Source organism: Ochotona princeps, chromosome 2, assembly GCF_030435755.1.
Source record: "Ochotona princeps isolate mOchPri1 chromosome 2, mOchPri1.hap1, whole genome shotgun sequence".
NCBI classification, from domain to species: domain Eukaryota; kingdom Metazoa; phylum Chordata; class Mammalia; order Lagomorpha; family Ochotonidae; genus Ochotona; species Ochotona princeps.
In genome coordinates, this window is record NC_080833.1 from 100,826,927 (window position 1) to 100,845,208 (window position 18,282).

The 18,282-nt window shown below is 40.0% G+C and overlaps 1 protein-coding gene across 1 annotated transcript in view; it reads right to left on the reverse strand.

Moving 5' to 3' along the window:
• SPAG17 (sperm associated antigen 17) overlaps positions 1–18,282 on the reverse strand; it is a 204,528-nt gene that overhangs the window by 149,247 nt on the left and 36,999 nt on the right. Inside the window, exons 2-3 of the mRNA XM_058660118.1 lie at positions 16,596–16,736; positions 15,883–15,969 (exon numbers count right to left, since the gene is read on the reverse strand). Coding sequence (XP_058516101.1) covers positions 15,883–15,969; positions 16,596–16,736 — 228 coding nt within the window. The remainder of the gene's footprint in view (positions 1–15,882; positions 15,970–16,595; positions 16,737–18,282) is intronic.

Sequence of the window (18,282 nt, forward strand, 5' to 3'; positions counted from 1 at the left end):
CAGGTTTGGGATCTAGAACAAGAAATTTTAATGGGCTCTCAGGGTGATCTTGAGGCATACTACCTTGGGATCACTGGTGCAAGGAGACGGTGAGAAGAGGTCAGAGAACTCAGAGGGCTTCCTGCAGTAATCCCTTACAGATTTGTTTGCTGTGGGCGCACCTCCTGGTGCTTCTGCCGCAACTTTGGTCCACATCCCCTGCACCAGGAGCTTGTGGAGGCCCAGATGATGGCTTATTCTTTCTGTGTCCCTCCCGGCAAGTAAAACCCAAGTGAAAACTACCTGACGTCTGTATTTCCCATCCTGAATTCTGATAACAGAGAATTCCTTCCATTATTTCAAAGAGCTTAAAGTCAAAATTATATACTCATTTCTTTTTTATGAAGTCTGTAATCATAAAATATAGCCAATACAACGTGATTAAGTGTTCAATCTTACTATTCTTTGCTTATCAAATTGACTAGCTTGAAAAAATGAGACTTTTAAGAGGGAGTGGCTAAAGTGGATCTGTAAGAAAGAATGTAAATTGGCACAAATTGTCCTGCATGCATTTTAACAACATGTATTAAGACCTTGAAAAATGTCTACAGCTAAATAATTTCACTTCTTGACACTTTCCATAAATAAATAATTAGAGTTATAACTATACTAAATAGTTTAAGTACAGCAAAAAGGGGAATGGTTTAAATACATTATGAATAAAAAGATGCTTTCTATTATATATTGAATCTGGGCTTAGAAAAATGCTAACATAATATTTGAAAGGGACACAATATAAAACACCCACGATTTCTGTATTAAAATAAGAAGTATACATCTGAGTGGTAGAACATTCCATGGATAATTCTTAAGTACCTGCTTACTATATGAACTACAATTTCTCAATATTTTTAGAATTTTCTATGGTTAACTTGCAATGCTGTTATAATATAACAGCCAACACATTAAATATACAACTTAAATGATAAGAAGAAATTTGCTAATTTTTAGGTCTCCATAGAACTCTCCTTGTACTCTAAGGCGTGTGTTCCTACCTATTACGTTACTGCCCTGCTCAGAACTCCTCACTGGATTCCCATACCAAAAGAATAAACTCCACAATCTCTGTATCATGGTCCTGTGTGATCTGACATTGACCCACATGTCATCCCTGCCTCTGGCTACTTCTACTCTCCTTCCTCACACCATGAATAACCACCACTTTGAATTTTTCTGGTCATATGTCTGCCTGACTGTGTGGGCTGAATTTTTTTTACCTGGGACTCCTCTCCTCCTTTGTTATTTCATACATTCTCCATTCAGCCTTCACACCATTTTCTTAAAACCTTTCCCTCAAAAACCTCAGGACAATTTAGGTATTTCTCTATGTACTCCAGTGCATGTTTTAAACTTCACTAGACGGGGGACAAGGTGACACTGGAATTCACTCTGTGATTGGCATTGGACAGAACCACCAACAGAATCCATGCTAAATGAAAGCTAATGTTCACAAATCACACAGATCTGACTGTGCCTTGTAAAAGGTTATCTTGCTACACACAGGCAGGTGGATGTCAGCTCCATCAGGGTCTGGCCATGCCAGGCTTGCTTACATGACTGGAAAAGCAAGCAGCACTAGTTCACAAACTGAGGAAGTGACTGGGCTGTCACAAGAAGCCCTTAGAGCGCCATAGTCACAGAGGGACAGAGCTTAGACAACATTTTAATTCATATTAAAGTCAAAAGCTTAATGCTCCACTAAGAGTACAACTAGTCAAAAGTAAAAAAAAAAAAAAAAAAAAAAAAACATTACAGTTCAGCAGGAATTTAAGCCAGGGTTATGAATACCAATAGAATGAAGAGATGCCAATTCCCCTCATTTACAGTACATTTTAAAATGATTAGTAGATCATTGAAAGTATTTTCTCTAATTTGGTCTGTTGTATTTTGCAACTTTGTGTGCAAAGGGGCCAGTAGTCTAAATGTTCTGATTTACTTTTTTTTGTTTGTTTTCTTTGTTGTTTTGCATGGGGAATGTCAGGAATGACATTAAAAAGTGACCCAAATTTCTGAGGTCAAAAGCTTGTGAACAGAGACCTGTGTCAGGCACTGGGCCTTGAGAAACAACAAAGCAAGGGAAACACTTCCCAAGTAATAGCACTGAGTGAGTCACTCTAAGTGGATTAAAGCTGACTGTGCAGGAAGTGTCTTCGGGGATTCCCAGAGCCTATGAAACTGTCACATAATGCAAAATAATTAATAATAAAAAAAAAAAGAAAAGTCAACCTCGGATTTACAGTCAGTCTGAATGGCTTCCAGCATGAGGCGCCCCCCCACCTCCCCAGCCGCCCTGCAACTGCTGGGTGGCAGACAAGTCACCCAACTTCTTCACAACTGTTTCTTCATTTTCTACTTGAGAATAGCAAAGGTACTACTCCTAAAGTAGTCACTGACATCAACATTGGGCATTGTTTGTAAAAGCATTTTGTGCTCTAAAAAAACATCTAACAAATATAAGCTGTTGTTACTCTTGAGTTGTTTTGCTATAAAGGTTTCACTCGGCAAAAAAGCATTTCCTGTTGGGGAAAACATAATATTCCAGAAAATACTGATTCAAAAAAGGAGTGATGAACTGATTGAATGAATATAGGAGAATTTTAGTTTTAACAAACTTGCCCAGGGTTAAGCAGATATTAAATCCTGCGACTTGCATCACTGTTCCAAGCCTTACTGACCCCTTCCCCACTCTCCCTGGATACATGTGCACCCCTCAGGATCTAGCCTTTATCTCTGATACATAAATGCAAGCTGAAACATAATGGATATAATGGGCTCACATTCTGAAAACGCAGTTTCATTTCATTTAAACCAAAGTTTTATGGATATTGTGTTTGAATTCAACAAGCGGGTGTGGGGACTATTTTTGGCCAGGCAGAACTCCCAGCACCTCTTAAATCACATGCACAGCAGTTGCCTGTTCCACCTACACACAGGACAGGCCTGCAGTTCAGGTCACTAGCCTGGGGTGAGACTGAAAAACTCTTTTCCCATCTGATGACTAATGCTTGTCTCTGCTTTCAGAAAGGGAGAGTTCCATATAAAAACCTACCAATGTGTTTTCTTTCGCTTGTTCCAACCAAACGCAAGGGGTGGGGATAATGGAGATGTGGTGTTTGTGTATATTTGTGTGTGTGTGCCTTTCTCCAATGACTGAAGAATCCTGAAATGAACCTCTATAGGAAAACTAATAATGTTCTGTAGATGGTTTTTGCATGGGAAATTAAAGCAAGTTGGCAAGAAGAAGAATTCCCTCTGCATAATTCAAAGCAGATATTTTATTGAGGGAAAGGCAAGTCAGAAACCTTCCGTCAGTCCTTGAAATTTTATTAGTTACAAAAAGTCATATATTAGCTCCTGCATTGAATCCAGATAGAGCTCATCCTCTGCAAACCATTCCCCCGCCCCGGTGCGATTCCTGAACCAAATCTTAGAACATGCAATACAAAGACTACCACCTCAACAGAGGATGCAAGACTCCGGAGTGGTGGCCTGTGAGTCTGTCACACGCTCTTCGATTCTGCTGTGCCTCTCTGCAGTTTCAGAGATAAATAAAATGATAAGACTGAGTTGTGAGAATAACGAAAACAGACTTTTCTACTGACAAAGAGGGTAATCTGATGATAGATTTCCTGATGAGTGTTGCCAGTCTTTTTTTTTTTTTTATGTGGATTCTTGATAAAGGCTGGTAATGAAGACATTAGCTTGGTACAGTTCAGGATGCTATTGGGAAACCTTTCTGGCTTAGTTCACCATAGATGGTGAACTAAGTTCAGCATTCTATGGATTTTTAAACAGGATGAACCATAGCATCCAAGCAAGTATGAAACTGATACATGAAATTTAGAATGAGCTTCTTGAACAGCTTCAATTTTTCTGGGAAACAATGCTTTGTATGATTGGTGTCCTATGTTTCAAAATACTATTGTGCAATTTGCAGCTATGTATTTTTGTGTATTTCTTGAAGCAATATAGAAACCTTACTTTGGTTAACTTACATTAGCATGGTGCCTACAGCATCTATAGTAGTTTCTCAATAAATGAAACTCATTTCAGTTCAATAGTTTATTTTTTCATGTTTAATTTGGTATTTCTCTCCTCACCCCCCTTTCTTTGTAACCAAAGGTTGAGGAAAGAGCTCGAATTCAAAAACTAGAAAGTCACACTAAAAACATGTAGGAGCATGAACATTGCTGCTTGGTCACAGCCTGGTTACATGTCCTCTCCCTCAAAGCAGGCTAGGACGTCTGTATCTTGGCTGCACCTCTGTTTTGGTGAGTGCTCTTCTCTCTCCCTCCTCTTCCCAATAGACACTACCTGGGGAACATGGCCCTTTTGGCTGCAAGTCGTGAATGATAAGTCAGATCAGCCAGAGGGCTCAATGAAGAACAGACTCGTTTTTTGTTTTTGTTTTTTTTTTTCGCACCGGACCCTATTGTTTTTCTTTTTTTTCTTCTTTTTTTGCATTTTTTTATTATTTTTAATTCATTAATTACATTGTATTATGTAACACAGTTTCATAGGTACTTGGATTCTCCCCACCCCTCGTTTTTAACAGGAGCTTAAACAGGGACCACTTCCATCAGACTCCCTACAAAGTATTAGAATGTCATAAGCTAGCAGGAAACAGATTGTTTAGAAAATTATCAGCTATAAACTCTTGAGGGCAGAGGCCATGTCTAACTTAATCTTGGTGTATATTATCCCCAAATCAGACACTCGATGAACGCCTGCTCAGTGACAAGAGAGTTAGGGAGTGTATATCCATTACAACCTTCAGCCAACAGTTAGGCGAGAGACTGAGAGGCTGAAGGCAAGAAAAAGGGCAAATAGAATAGAGGTCGGTGCTTATTCAGAGTTTTTTTTTTTTTTTACTTATATTTATACTACCGGGTTATCATTCACAATTTAAGAATCATTGTAGTGAGTATGGAACCAGTAAAAGAAAAATGGAAAGGTCTCAAACTGCCAGGAACCTGGAAACTACTACTGAATCTCTGTTGTTGAAATAGTCCATTATTACTCCTTGCAGTGGTTTCCATTAGCCCTTAACTAGTGAGTGACTTCTTTTAGACAAGTAGCCCTTCTATAATACTTTTCTGTAGTTACCAGTGCTGGGCAAGGCGATTAAGGATGCCCCCCTTCCAACCAAAAAAATGGACAGTAAACATACAACTTCATTTTCACACCTCCTCTTGGCTTTTTGTCAGACCTGTCAGATTTAAACTATCTCAAACTATATTTTCAACTCCATCATATTTATTCCCCCCCGCCTTTGCTCCATGTGGAGAAGACATATTGATTGGGTTTCTCCATCCAGAATTGGGAAGTTCACTCCTGACAGATTCCCCCTCACCCCTTGCTTCTCATGTTGGGCCATTTTACCAGTTCTTCCTCTGAAATAGTCCTTGAGTGCCTGTGTTCTCCCCAACTCCATGGGGACACTCCCATGGTCTCTTCAGTGGTCTCCCCACTTCCATAGTGGTCTCCCCACTTCCATGCTGGCCTCCTGTGTTCTTCTTAACTTGTTCTTCACTGAACAATCAGGAAAAAAGTCTTCAAATGAACAGTGTGTCACTGCCTCCTCTTTAAAAGCCTAAAGGACTTCCTATTTCCTGTGATGTGAGAATGCAGTCGCCTGGGGAAGAGCCTGTGGGTGCCCGCCCGGGCAGCCTCCATCCAGCTCTCCCTCTTTCTCAGGAACAACCATCTTCTTCACGCCTCAGCAGCAGTAGTCACTGGATTCCTTCTTCAGAGTTTTTGCTCCAGCTTTTCCCTCCTCCTGAACTATTTCTGTTTACCTTTTCAGTTCCTTCTTGCTTGTGGCAGTTCATCTCCTGAGTCTCTGATTCAAAGCAATTATTGTAATTCATACTTCTGTATATATTTACATGATTTTTGCCAAGAGTCAGGACCCAGGAGCCAAAGTGGAGCAGTCAAGACTCAAACTGACACCCACATAAGATGCCAGCACCATAGGTGGAAGTTTTACGTGCTCTGCCAAGGTACAGATCCCAAAAAGGAAATCCCACATTGGTGTGCCTAGGTTCGACTCTCAGCTCCTGCTCCTGTCTGCAGCTTCCCACCAATGCAGGTCCTGGAAGACATCACTGATGACTCAGGTGACCGGGTTTCTGTCATTCATGTGGGAAACCTCAGGTTGCGTCCTCAGTGCCTGGCTTCACTCCCATCTTTAAAGGCGTTTGGAGAGTGCATCAATGGATGGGAGCAGGTCGGCTCTCTCTCTCCCTCTTCCCTGCCTCTCATAAATAAATAAAAATGAAAGGAAAAACAGAGAATTCTACACCTGCTACAACATGAATGTCCTGAGGACCTCACACTAATTGAAATAAGCTACCCACAAAAAGTACCTAGGGTTGTCAAATTCACAGGAATGAACATTAGAATGGTGATCATCAGGACATGGGGAGTGAGGGAAGTGGGAAGTTACAGTTTAATGGATGTAGACCTTGCATTGTAAGGTTTAAAAAGGTGTGTAGATTCTTGTAAAATGATAAGAATATATTTAACACTACTGAACAAGTATCGTGGACCTGGTTGAGCTGGCAAATGTGTTATCTTTTGCTTTCTTTGCCATGAAAAAAAAATTTTATTCATAGATACGGTTCCAGTACATTCATGTTCTCTAAAATACAAAACCTCAACTTTTACTGTGATTGAGAACATCAATTTTAAGAACAGTAATAAACTTCAGTGGACACCTAGGCTATACCACATGCTAAGTTCTTTATTATTTACTATCTCCTTTAACCACCAATTCAGCTTTACGAGGTTTGTTGTACTATCATTAACCCTGGCTTTATCAACAGAAAACCAAGGCACATCCAGGCCTCGTAACTGGTCTGAACTCACAGGGCTGGTAATCTGTGGCACCGGGACCTGATCTCAGGCTCGGATCCCTGGCTTGACTTGGTGCAGCTTACCATTTGCTGTGTGCTTCACCAGACTGACTGGGGGTACTCCAGGTGAGTTTGCTCTCACAATTAAATTAGAATTTCAGGCAGGACTTGCTCTCACATGTTTATCTCTGGCACATCTGCATTAACTTCCCTCTTGTTTCCCTTTTTTCTTCCTCTTTTTCCTTCCTCAAGACAGGGAGTGGGAGAACTCGGTCACTTTAACCCATTAAATCTGAACCTTATGAAAAAAAGAGAAAGAAAAAAAAAGAAAAAGAAAAAAATCTCCATTGACCCAATATTTCGGCAAAACCACTCATCAAAGTGGCTCAAAAACACCAGCTAAAATTGCTTGGTGCCTTCAGCATCTGCATCGATACCATCATTGTTCTTACCTGAGTAGAGGAAAATAGGCATACTCTGCCACCACTGAGTGATGTGAAGTGTAGTTCTGACTGTGCCTGTGTTCAAAACACATTAAATTACAGCCCTCACTTCTTTGGTTTTTGTTTGTGATCTGAACAGACGAAGTGGCAGGTTCTGCAGCAATAGGTCATTTAACCTCTCTGAAATTCAGTTTCATTATTTGTTAGACTGGCAAGGCTGTTGAGAAGATTAGGTTAGCTAATATGTATGAGACACGCAGCACACAAAACTTGCAGTGAACCAAGTACTCAACAAATGCTACCTACTGTCATTGCCATATATAAATGTGGTGTATTTGCAGTCTTTAAAACGTAGGACTTTATGATACATCCTTCCTGTCCCTTGCTCCTTCATCCTTCCGACCCATCTGCAACAGGACCTAGAGACAAAGCTGTGATGGCCACTCTTCATTCACTGGCTTTGTTCCTGTGGCTGGTGGTCCACTGATGTCCATGTCCTGAGATTCTTGACTAGGTGCCTCCTTGCCCACACCCTAAGGGTCTGAGTCAGTACCCAGTCCGTGTGTTTTGTGGATTTCCTGCTGTTGAACTTCAGGTTCCATAGCAAGGGGCACCACACTTGTCCAGTGTCCATCTAAATCTCTCTTGAAGTGTTCTTTGCCACATGGGCTTGACCAGTGGCTAGGATTGAAAAGAGGTGAGGCACGATTTGGATTTTTTTTTTTTAAATCCCTTTGCTTGAATCATGCTCTTCTTTGAAAACAGAGCTCTAGAATTTCTATTGGCTGACACATCTGCAGCCAGGGATCCCATTCCTAAAGGAAAAGAGCTCTGACTTCTTGCCCCTTAGTGCTTGGCTTGGACTTGACTTTCTCTGCTGTGTACTCAGTCTTCTTCCACAACTGTGGGAGCTGAGGGTTGCTGGACACACCTGATGGCTCCTTTTCCTTGCTTAACAAAGTTCATTCAGTCACAGCTCCTCAAACTCTCTCTACCCAGTGCTGGCACTGTTACTTCTCCTGGTCTTCCCTTTGGTGAGTGGGAAATGCTTCCAGAGCTCAGGTTTTGGCACACGGACTCCTAGGTTGTTTTTGTAGTCTCAGCGTAGTACCTCTTTGTTAGGGCTTGATAGTCCCACGTTTTTTTCCAAGTCTCATTATTTTACATTTATAAATATCAGGTTGTATTAATTGGTTCCAGCTTTAAAACATGTTCCATCTGAGGTTATTTTTTGATGTTTTGATAGTGGTTTCTAAACCCAAGTGCTGAGGCCCTGATGTGGCCGGTGTTCGTGTAGGCATCCCTGAAGGCCTGATGGGCACCAGAGGAGAGACGCAGATTCTAGGCCTAACTGTACTCTTTGAAGACTGTACTGGCTGTAATAGCTTCCAAGAATTTCAACAAGTTCCTAAGACATGACCTTCCCTTTCCGAAAACCACGCTGACCGGGCTTGCCTTAATCAAGCTGTGCTTTTCTAAGCATCCTTTTACTTGATCTCCTGCAGCAGTTTTTAATACTTTCCCTACAAGTGAAGTTAAACTAACTGGCCTGTAATTTCCTGGTGTGTCCCTAAGCTCTGAGAAATAACGGCATTAGGTTGGCTACCTTCCAAATCTCCCAGTATTTTTTTTTTTTTTTTTGGTTTTGTTTTAAAACTTGGGATTCAGAAGGCCAGAGAAGGCTTTCTGTCCCTTCCCCTTCGTTTCTTTCCCGACATACGGCTCTTTTTGTTCCCAGTAGATCTGCCATTTTAATAACTTCAAACCTCTTAAATGTTTTCACATAATATTCACTCCTATCTCTGAAGCATGAGTTTTCCATTTTTCATTTTGACAAGGGCCACCCCCTCAAAAAATAACGGCTTACAATTCTATTGAGTAGCCTGTTAGCTTGAGGCACACTGTTTAAAAACGAGTTTCATATCAGAAACTTTGAAAAGGGCAGCAACTTAGATTAGAATTAAATTTGTTTTCTTACTTGTGGATTTTTATGAAAACATGTTAGAAAAGAAATATGTTCACATATCCAGGAAACAGGAGCCAAAAGATGGAGTCATTGTATTTGGGTATATAATTCAACACACTTACAAAATCCTTAAAAGATACTTGCACCTACATATGACCCAGTGTTCAAATTCAATACCAGAAAATTTTTTCCAAGGTACATGGTTTCTCCATTGCAAGAGAAAGATCCATAGATACATTTTTTAACAGAGATATATTAGTAAAAATAATTTTAACTTTCTTTTCACTGACAGGAGTAAAAAGAAAAATTAGCAAAGTATTTGCATTTGTAGTGTGTATCATATCACCTAATCTTTAAGATTATCCATATTCTTATTTTACGGAATTTTGCATAATGATGTTTTTGACATATCTGAATCACCAAGGAGGGCATATATATTTTTTTATTCTGTGAGGATAATTTTTTGGCTCAGTAAGTTGTCTTTTTTTTTTCTCATTTATTTATTTGAAAGACTCAGTGATAGAGAAAGTAAAAGGGTGAGAGAGATCTTTTACCTACTTGTTTGCTCCCCATATGGACACAACAGCAGGGTTGTGACGGCTGAAGCCAGGAGCTAGGAGCTCCACCCACATTGCTCACATAGGTGCGGGAGCCCAAGGACTTGTCCACTCTCTGCTGGTTTCCCAGCCACTTTAATCAGAAGCTGGACTCTATGCTTGGTATATGTTTGCAAGGAAAGAATCTTGATTGAATTTGAACTGTAATATTGCATCAAGGTGGAGGAATCCACCAGGGGGGAGGGGAGGGGGAGGGGTGGGGGGGATTCCCAGAGCCTATGAAACTGTCACATAATGCAAAATTATATATATATATATATAAAGAAGTTGGTCAGAAGTGGAGCAGCTGGGACCGCAAGGGGCACTGTTGACAAAGGATGCCAGCGTCACAGGGATCAGCTCAAGCAGTTGAGCCACAATGCCAAACTCACAGAGATTTTTTTTTTAAACTTTGGTTTTTGTGGTAATCTTATTTGTCTTTTTGAAATAAGTCACAGGAAAGTATGTAAACCATGACCTACACATAGATAGAAGCTCATTTCAAAGTAAGAAGGTGAAAACCACCATGAGATGCAAAGAAATGTGGACAGAAGTCTAGAAACTTTTACGATGATCGGATCTGATTTCCTTCATAATGGTAAACAAACCCCTGCCCAACTGATAGCTGTTTTGTCCTAATTTATTAAATTATTAATTTATTAAATGTCAAGTTTTAATTTTGTTTTTTTCCCACAAGAGAGAATCTGTTTTATGATATCCATCTCAGTTGGTTTCTTGAACATTAGTATTTCTTATTTCAATTTTTGTTAAGATTGAGTAAAATTGCAAAGGATCAGATTCTCCATGTGGGACACTAAGCACACACACTTAGAAAACAATTTGTGTGCATTTACTAAGTCGATTTCTAATGTTGCTGAGCCCAGACATAATTCTAAAGCATGTATTTGTTCCTGGGATTGAAATGCTTCCTCACCGATTTCCATCTTTAGGATTTTAAAACTGATGGACAGGCTGCATCTCGCCTACCCAGTGAATGTTAAACCATGTAAGTTCAAAGGAGGAGCACATTCAATCCAGCTCCTCACATGCTTTATCTGAGTGGTCCCCTTGTCTAGGAATGCACGCTCCCACAGGGGAATGCGCAGACCTGTCCCTTGGGGTTGCTGTTTGATGTCGAGGTTAGGACACCTGCAGCCTCTATCGGAGTGCCTCTGGCTGTCAGTCCTGGTTTTATTCCCTATTTGAGCTTCCTGCTGCATTTGCTCTGGCAGCAGGTGATGCCCCTTATCCTGCTGTCTCTGGCACCCGTGAGGGACTCAGACTGACATCCTGACTCTTGATCTCAGCTTGCTCTGTTCTGGCTGTTGAGGGCATTTGAGCAGTGAACCAATGGGTGGAAGAACTCAATTCTGCTCAGTCTCTCTCCCTCTCTGTCTGTCTCTTTCTCTCCCTCTGTTGCTTTGCCTCTAAAAAAAAAAAAAAAAAAAAAAAAAAAAAAAAAAAAAAACCCAAAGAGTTTAAAAAGTATACGAGAAACAAAACAAAACAAAACAAAACAAAACAGCAGATCCACTCATCTCTGAAATCAGTGGGAGCACCAGGTCTGTAGCGAAGTAGAAAAACTTGTGGCTATGTAATGAATTATGGCTAAATTCAAGTTTTTTTTGGCTTCAAATCAATTCAAGCTCTTTTGATTTCCTACCTTCTCTGTATCTCCATTTTCCTGTGTATAAAATGGGGGCTATTCACATTTCCTTTTAGAACTATGATGTGAGTTAGTTGGGATCATATATTTAAAGGAATACAACTGTCAGGTCCCTTCTCTGTCCCTCCAAATGCCACCTCCTCAAAAGCTCCTCCACAAAGCTTCTCCTGCATCTCGTTCCTCCTTTCCCGCTGCAGCTAAGGTAATCTCATTTCCCTTTGCATTCCCTTACCACCCCACTCATCTCTCAAGGACTTCATGATTTTCTGCATTGTGTTATTCACTTATTCAACAAATAGCCATTGAATATTTACTATGTATGTATCAGGCTTACATACATATAGTATAGTTTTCAGTTGTTCCTAACTGGTACTTAAGCTCATTGAACTTCAGAGTCCTATTCATCTTTCCCTTCCCTCTCCATTGCTGTGACAGCGCCTGGTACTTGTGTTTGAACAGGAATGTATTTGCTGATATTTTGTAAAACTGGCCAGTAGGTAGTAATGCAAGCAATATCAGTGTATCTATTTTCTAATGTGTCTACATACTCAAATAGGATTGAATGTTAGAAACAGCACTTTCATGTCAGGGCACAGGATCACTGTTATTATTATTGATAATTAAGTAGCAGTTGCAATTGGTATTGTCTTGCAGTGTGTTAAACCACCGCCTGCAATGCCGGCATCCCATGTGAGTGCCAGTTTGAGTCCTGGCTGCTTCACTTCCAGTCCATCTCCATCCTAACGCACCTGGAAAAGCACCAGAAAATGGTCCCAAGTACTTGGGTCCCTGCCATCCACCTGGATGGAGTTCCAGGCTCCTGGCTTAAGTGTGGTCCAGCCCCAACTGTTGTGGTTTCTGGGGGCATGAACCATGACAGATTTCTTCTTCTCTGTCTTTCCTATAAGTCTGATTTCAAATAAGCAAAATAAATCTTTAAGAAGTACAAGTTAACATTCCTGGGAATACACAGAAATAAAATATTTTCTTCCCATTCCTACATGAGTCTTTTGAGAAGTTCCTGCTATAGCAAAACATGGTAGAAGAAGGCAAATGAACAAATAAACCACAGCTATGTCTTTGTGGCATCATATTAGCATAAGTCTAACCAGGGTTTCAAAGAACTATGGTTTATAAATAAAGATTCTCTCATATATACAATACTATGGCTAGATGATATTCTAAGGTTTTCAGGGGGAAATTACACAATTTCAGAATGAGGCTGTGTGTACACAACACCAAGCCATCCAAATGAAACCTTGAGCAAATCGCTAAGGAATGTGGCCTTTGCTAGCCCAGACATTTCAAGTCGTCATTAGGAATATGTAATGTGGTTCTGACACTATTTTATTACTCATGGACAAGCTCTGATGAAGTCTCACTTTAATTTGCTGCTTCTAATCAGTCATAGGCTAGAGAGCCAGAAATCCCAATTGCTTAGAATTGTGTTTAGAGTAAGAACGGCTAAGCTCTGATGTAAGTCCAGGGACAGCATCCTACAAATAGAAGTAAATATACACATTTAATCACAGGGTCCACATGATAGTTTGAGTTCTCTCTCTCCAAGAAGGCTAAAGTGAAACAGGACTGTATTAATTTCCCATGTAACGTGTAAAATTTTGTTAAATTATCCTTTCTCCCCCATTATAGATTTTCCTTTGACAAAGAAAACACAAAGCTTCCCAAGAAGGCTCCTGGAGTTTACTTTTGGCAAGTATCCTAGTTAGCATGGACTATGCAAGACTTTAAACAGAAATTAACTCATGAGCAGGCTGTCCACATGCCTCAAAATCCAGAGCTCCCAAAGAATTCTGGCTTCTGAGCTGCTCCCATGGTTACCCCTTCTACCCACATCAGTGCTCCACAGGCATTATCAGTGAGTTTTCCTTTCGCTTGGAATGGGATATCAGGTTCAGAGTTCCTGAAGATGCCTTAAGCATGGAGAGACGGGGTCCAAATTGTACCACTCTTCTCCAGATGTGTAGTCTGTCCTTGGTTGATGCTGACCAGGAGCTTGAATTGTTTTATGTTCTTTATCATTTTTTTTGCTACAGTGATTGACGTTAATGAATGCCTGGTGCACCCAAGGTGCAATCTCTGTGAAGCCACACCCTGCCTGCCCTTTCTTCTGGAACCATTCAGGAAAGGGGATGTGAGCGGGTGTGGGAGGCTTACTGCCCAAATGTTTCACTGGGAGAATGTGGTAGAGCCAGATGTGAAATGGACCTCCCCTGAGTGAAGAACCAAGAGTCACAGCACATATTGGAGAGGGATGACTTTCTGACTAACTCTCAATCTGTAGCATTGCGCTATCCCACATCCAAGTCAAAATGCCTGTCCAGATTAGATGTCAAAGCTTGCCTGTTATCATCTCTGATTTTTACTGAGCATCTTTGAAGAAGAAAGAATCTTTTAGGGAGGGGGGGTTAATTGGTCCCAGACCTGAGAATTGGACATGGATTTCTGAGGCCACTTCTGAAGAAAGATTCCAATGTTTTAAAACCAGTTATCACCTGGAGCACACACATGTGTAACATCATAACAAAACATACAAAGTAGGTTAACTAACTCCAACAGCAAGACATAAGTTTGCCATGGTTGTGACAGCAGTAGAATAAAAGCTAATGCTATAAAATGCAGTGTAACTTGTTCAGATAGTATCCAGTATGAGTTCTATGGGGTCACCCATTGCCCAAGAAGCAGACCAACTTTGTTGGCCATCACAAGAACAAAGCACAAACAAGCCTTACACAGAGACATCCAAACATCTTCATAAATTTTCAGTTGAGAAAAACACAAAACAGTACCTCACAACAATCTCCTAATGAGTCACTGGGTTTGTATAGTGTCTTGTGAGCTATCTGTTAGCTAGTAACAAGACAGTGTTCCCTCACCCTGAGCACAAGTCCCAAGTCTTTTGCACAACCAGCCCCCAAGTCAGCCAGGACAGATCTTGGCATTCAGTAGGTGCTACAAATGGAAAGGAACACCAGTCTAAGGGTAGCACTGTTTTTCACCTTGATTAAAGCGTATGTAAAATGTGCACAGTGTTTACAAACTGATGGAAAATCATTCCAGCAGTGCCTCTGCCTTCCAGGACAAACATTTTCTCGATCATTTTTACATAGTTTCTTTTTTAAAGATTTTTTTTACATAGTTTCTTTGATGAAACTAACATTTGCAATGTGCTAACAATATGACTCCACTGAATACGATTACACAATAATTACTATGGAAAACTGTGACACATTTTTGTGATTTACATTTTTCAACTAGATGTAGTGATGATATGAACAGTGTAAGAGAATTTATTGCCAAAGGATGAAATTCTTGAAAAAGGTGCCCTACTCCGCTGTTGGTGGGAATACAGGCTAGTGCAGACACTATGGAAGTGGAGAGTGTTAAGACAACTGCAAACTGATCTGCCATATGACCCAGCTATCCCAGCTATATCCCCTGAGAATATATCCCAGCTATATCCCCTGAGAATATATCCAGAAGAAGTGAAATATGCATATGGGAAAATGACCTGCAACACTATATTCATAGCAGCACAATCCATAACAGCAAAGACATGGAAACAGCCCAGTTGCCTGTTAGAAGAGGGATGGATAAAGAAACTATGATACGTCTACTCCATGAAATATTACTCAGCCATTAAAAAGAATGGAATTGTACCATTTGAAAAAAAAAAGGTTTCAACTGTAGACATTTATGTTCAGTAAAATAAGCCAATCCCCAAATGACAAATATTATGTATGTTCTCTCTGATAAGAAAACCTTCATGCAAAATACAAAAAACAGATATATAAGTAAACATATATACACGTATATTCTCATAGATGAACTGTATAATGGAGACTAGTATACCAGAAAGTGAAGATACAGTACATCTCTCTAGAATAAAAACTGGCCTCTCAATTAAACAGATATATCTTGACAACATGATACTAGCTTTTCTAACATTACCTATACCTAGAAAGCCATGATACATTTGAATAGCAGAATGTTGGACTTGTGATTGTTGTTGAAGGCCTATACTGTTGTAATATTATGGGGAAATAGTGCAGTTGGAGAAAAATGGGGAGGGGGGAAGGGAAAGTGTCGGGGGAATCCCCATATCTATAAAATTGTGTCATGAAAATAATTAAAAAAAAATAAATAAAATGAATAGAAGAAAAGAGGTAGGTCTTAGGAAAAGATATTCCAATAAGCAATAGGAAAGGATTAAATTTTAAAATGTCTATCATATTGTTACCTCAATTATTATTTTCTCAAAATAACAAAATTTCCATGGATAAACATGCCCACCTACCTCGTAGAATAAAGGAGCACTACCACCTGTAGGTCTTTTTCCCTTTTTAGATGGAGCATTTCCAACAAGTGTATATACTTCGTTGATCTGTAAGGAAAATCAAACTTAATAAAATGAAAAAGGAAGGCTTACTTAAAGAATACTCAGATATTTGGAGTTTTCGAATACCTAGGGGTTAGGAAACGTTAACAACAAAGATGTGCTCATCAGTTAAGCGACACATGTATACTCACTCACCTTGGTGAGCTTCATTAGTTGTGTGGGGGATGTTCTAGCCGATAGATCTTTTCTATTTTACTGTTCCTCTCTGACTCTTGACAGCCATGACACTCTATAGATCTCATTTTCCAGTTAGTCACAGACCTCCCTGGAACTTTACATAGTATAATAGTTCTTTATGGTTATTCAACCTTATTGACGTTTTAATACTGTGAGGAGTTAACATTAAATAGGATGGTTATGGCCCCCAGAAATTTTTTTTTTGTCATATGAATGAGTGGTTAGTGGGAGATGCTGATGAACACAGATTAATTTTTGCAGGTTAAAAATTTTCAACTTAATCTAGCTACCTATTTCTTTAAAACACTTTGAGAGTGAGATATAAAAACACCTTGAGAGTGAGAGAGTTTTATGTAGTTTATTATTGCATTCTGCTATTTTGAGTCAACAAAATTTAAGTGAAACAGGGGGTTTGGGTTGGGAAGGACAGGTACCTGCTGGAGGATGTCTTGCCACAATACGATGCTGAAAAGTTTGCGTTGAGGGGCCTGCACAGCGAGCGTGAGGGCTTGGATGAGAAGCTCATCCTCGATCTGGTTCCCAACCACGAAAGCGATGGAGCCTTTCCAATCGTTCTGCCACACAATCAGAAGGGAAGAGACTCTCAGTGTTCTGGACGGGATGAACTCGTGTCAAAGGATATCATGACAATTGGCAATCTTCCCATACAATGTCACTCTCCAGACAGGGTGAGTGCCTCTAACGGAGAGAACCTCAAGGCGGCAGTATTGTGCCAAATTTCTAGCAACTTGATCAAAAAAACAGTTTTCTTGAGAAACTAGGCTTTTTACTTTAAGGAAAAACAATTTTAAAAAACAAAACAAACAAAGGAAAAAAGGACCCGACACTTTCACCAGAATGCATTCTAAGAATAATTTGGTGTTGGGAAGCAACACTTCATTCCTATATCACAAGTATACATCAAGACACAGGCTTGAAAACAAAAATTACTGTTTCATTTTGTGGTGTGACTTCTGACTCTAAACCTTGCTGGAAATACAGAAGGCGCTCAAAAAATGATTGTTAAATGTTTGTTAAGTTTGCATGAGTTGTAATGTGAGAATCTGATTTTTTTTTTCTCTTAAGGATTTCATTTCTAAATCTCAGATGGGTCCACTTCATGTCTGGTACTTACCTGAGATTTTGCATCACAGTGATTAAACAAATGAGCTATAAAGGAAAATCCCATCAAGTATTGTCCTCCTCTCTGTTCATAATACTCCTAATTTCTGTGGAGTATAAGAAATTCCCTAAAGGGTGGCCTGCATGGAGCGCACTGTGTAGTACTGACAACTGGCTTACACCAGCAGGTCAAGGCTTGTGCTTTTGAACAGCAAACACCATAAAGACATTAAGAAAGAGAGGTAGCAATGAAGGAGGGCTCTCCAGCCAAGTGGTCTCTCTGATGCTTAGCTTCCCTGTTTATAAAACAGATGGGTCACACAAGCTAATATCTAAGCTATCCTCTAGGTCCTCCCTGGAGAGCTGATTCAGAGTCAAACTCTCTTAGGAGATGCCAAAACAATACCTAAGAAGATTTGAAAAGGTCACAGAAATTTAATGAAATGCATACTTGAATGTGGTTCCCTCTGGTTTGCATCCAGTTCATAATCAGCTTGCTGACAGATCTGGGGTATAGGTGGGAGAGAGGACCTACAGCCAATTATTTCTTGCAATCAAATTGTGATTGTCCTTCAGTTCTGCTTGTTTCTCTCCCTCGAAACTTACAAATTGCCTAACAAGAACTCACTCAATTTTCAGTGACATTTCCAAAACAGAACCACATGTAGAAACATAAAATATCTGTATTTTACCCATAAACTGTGTGCATATGCATTCGTATATCTATGCAGGTAGATGCAGCTTTTGCCGATACACTGAGTTGACAACATTCCTTTTGACTGTTGGTTCACACAGCAAGACTGAGAATCTGTTGTTTAAAGCATTTTGATTCTAAGCAATTTGTGTGCTATTTAGAATGTGCTCGTTAGGAGAAAGAAGAAAAAAACACCCCATTATCACAATATGACCCTTTCTGCAATAGATACCTTTCTTGTCTTGTATCTGCTTCCCTGGTCCAAGCTACAACTCCAGTGTTCAATAAGGGAGAAAAAAATCTCA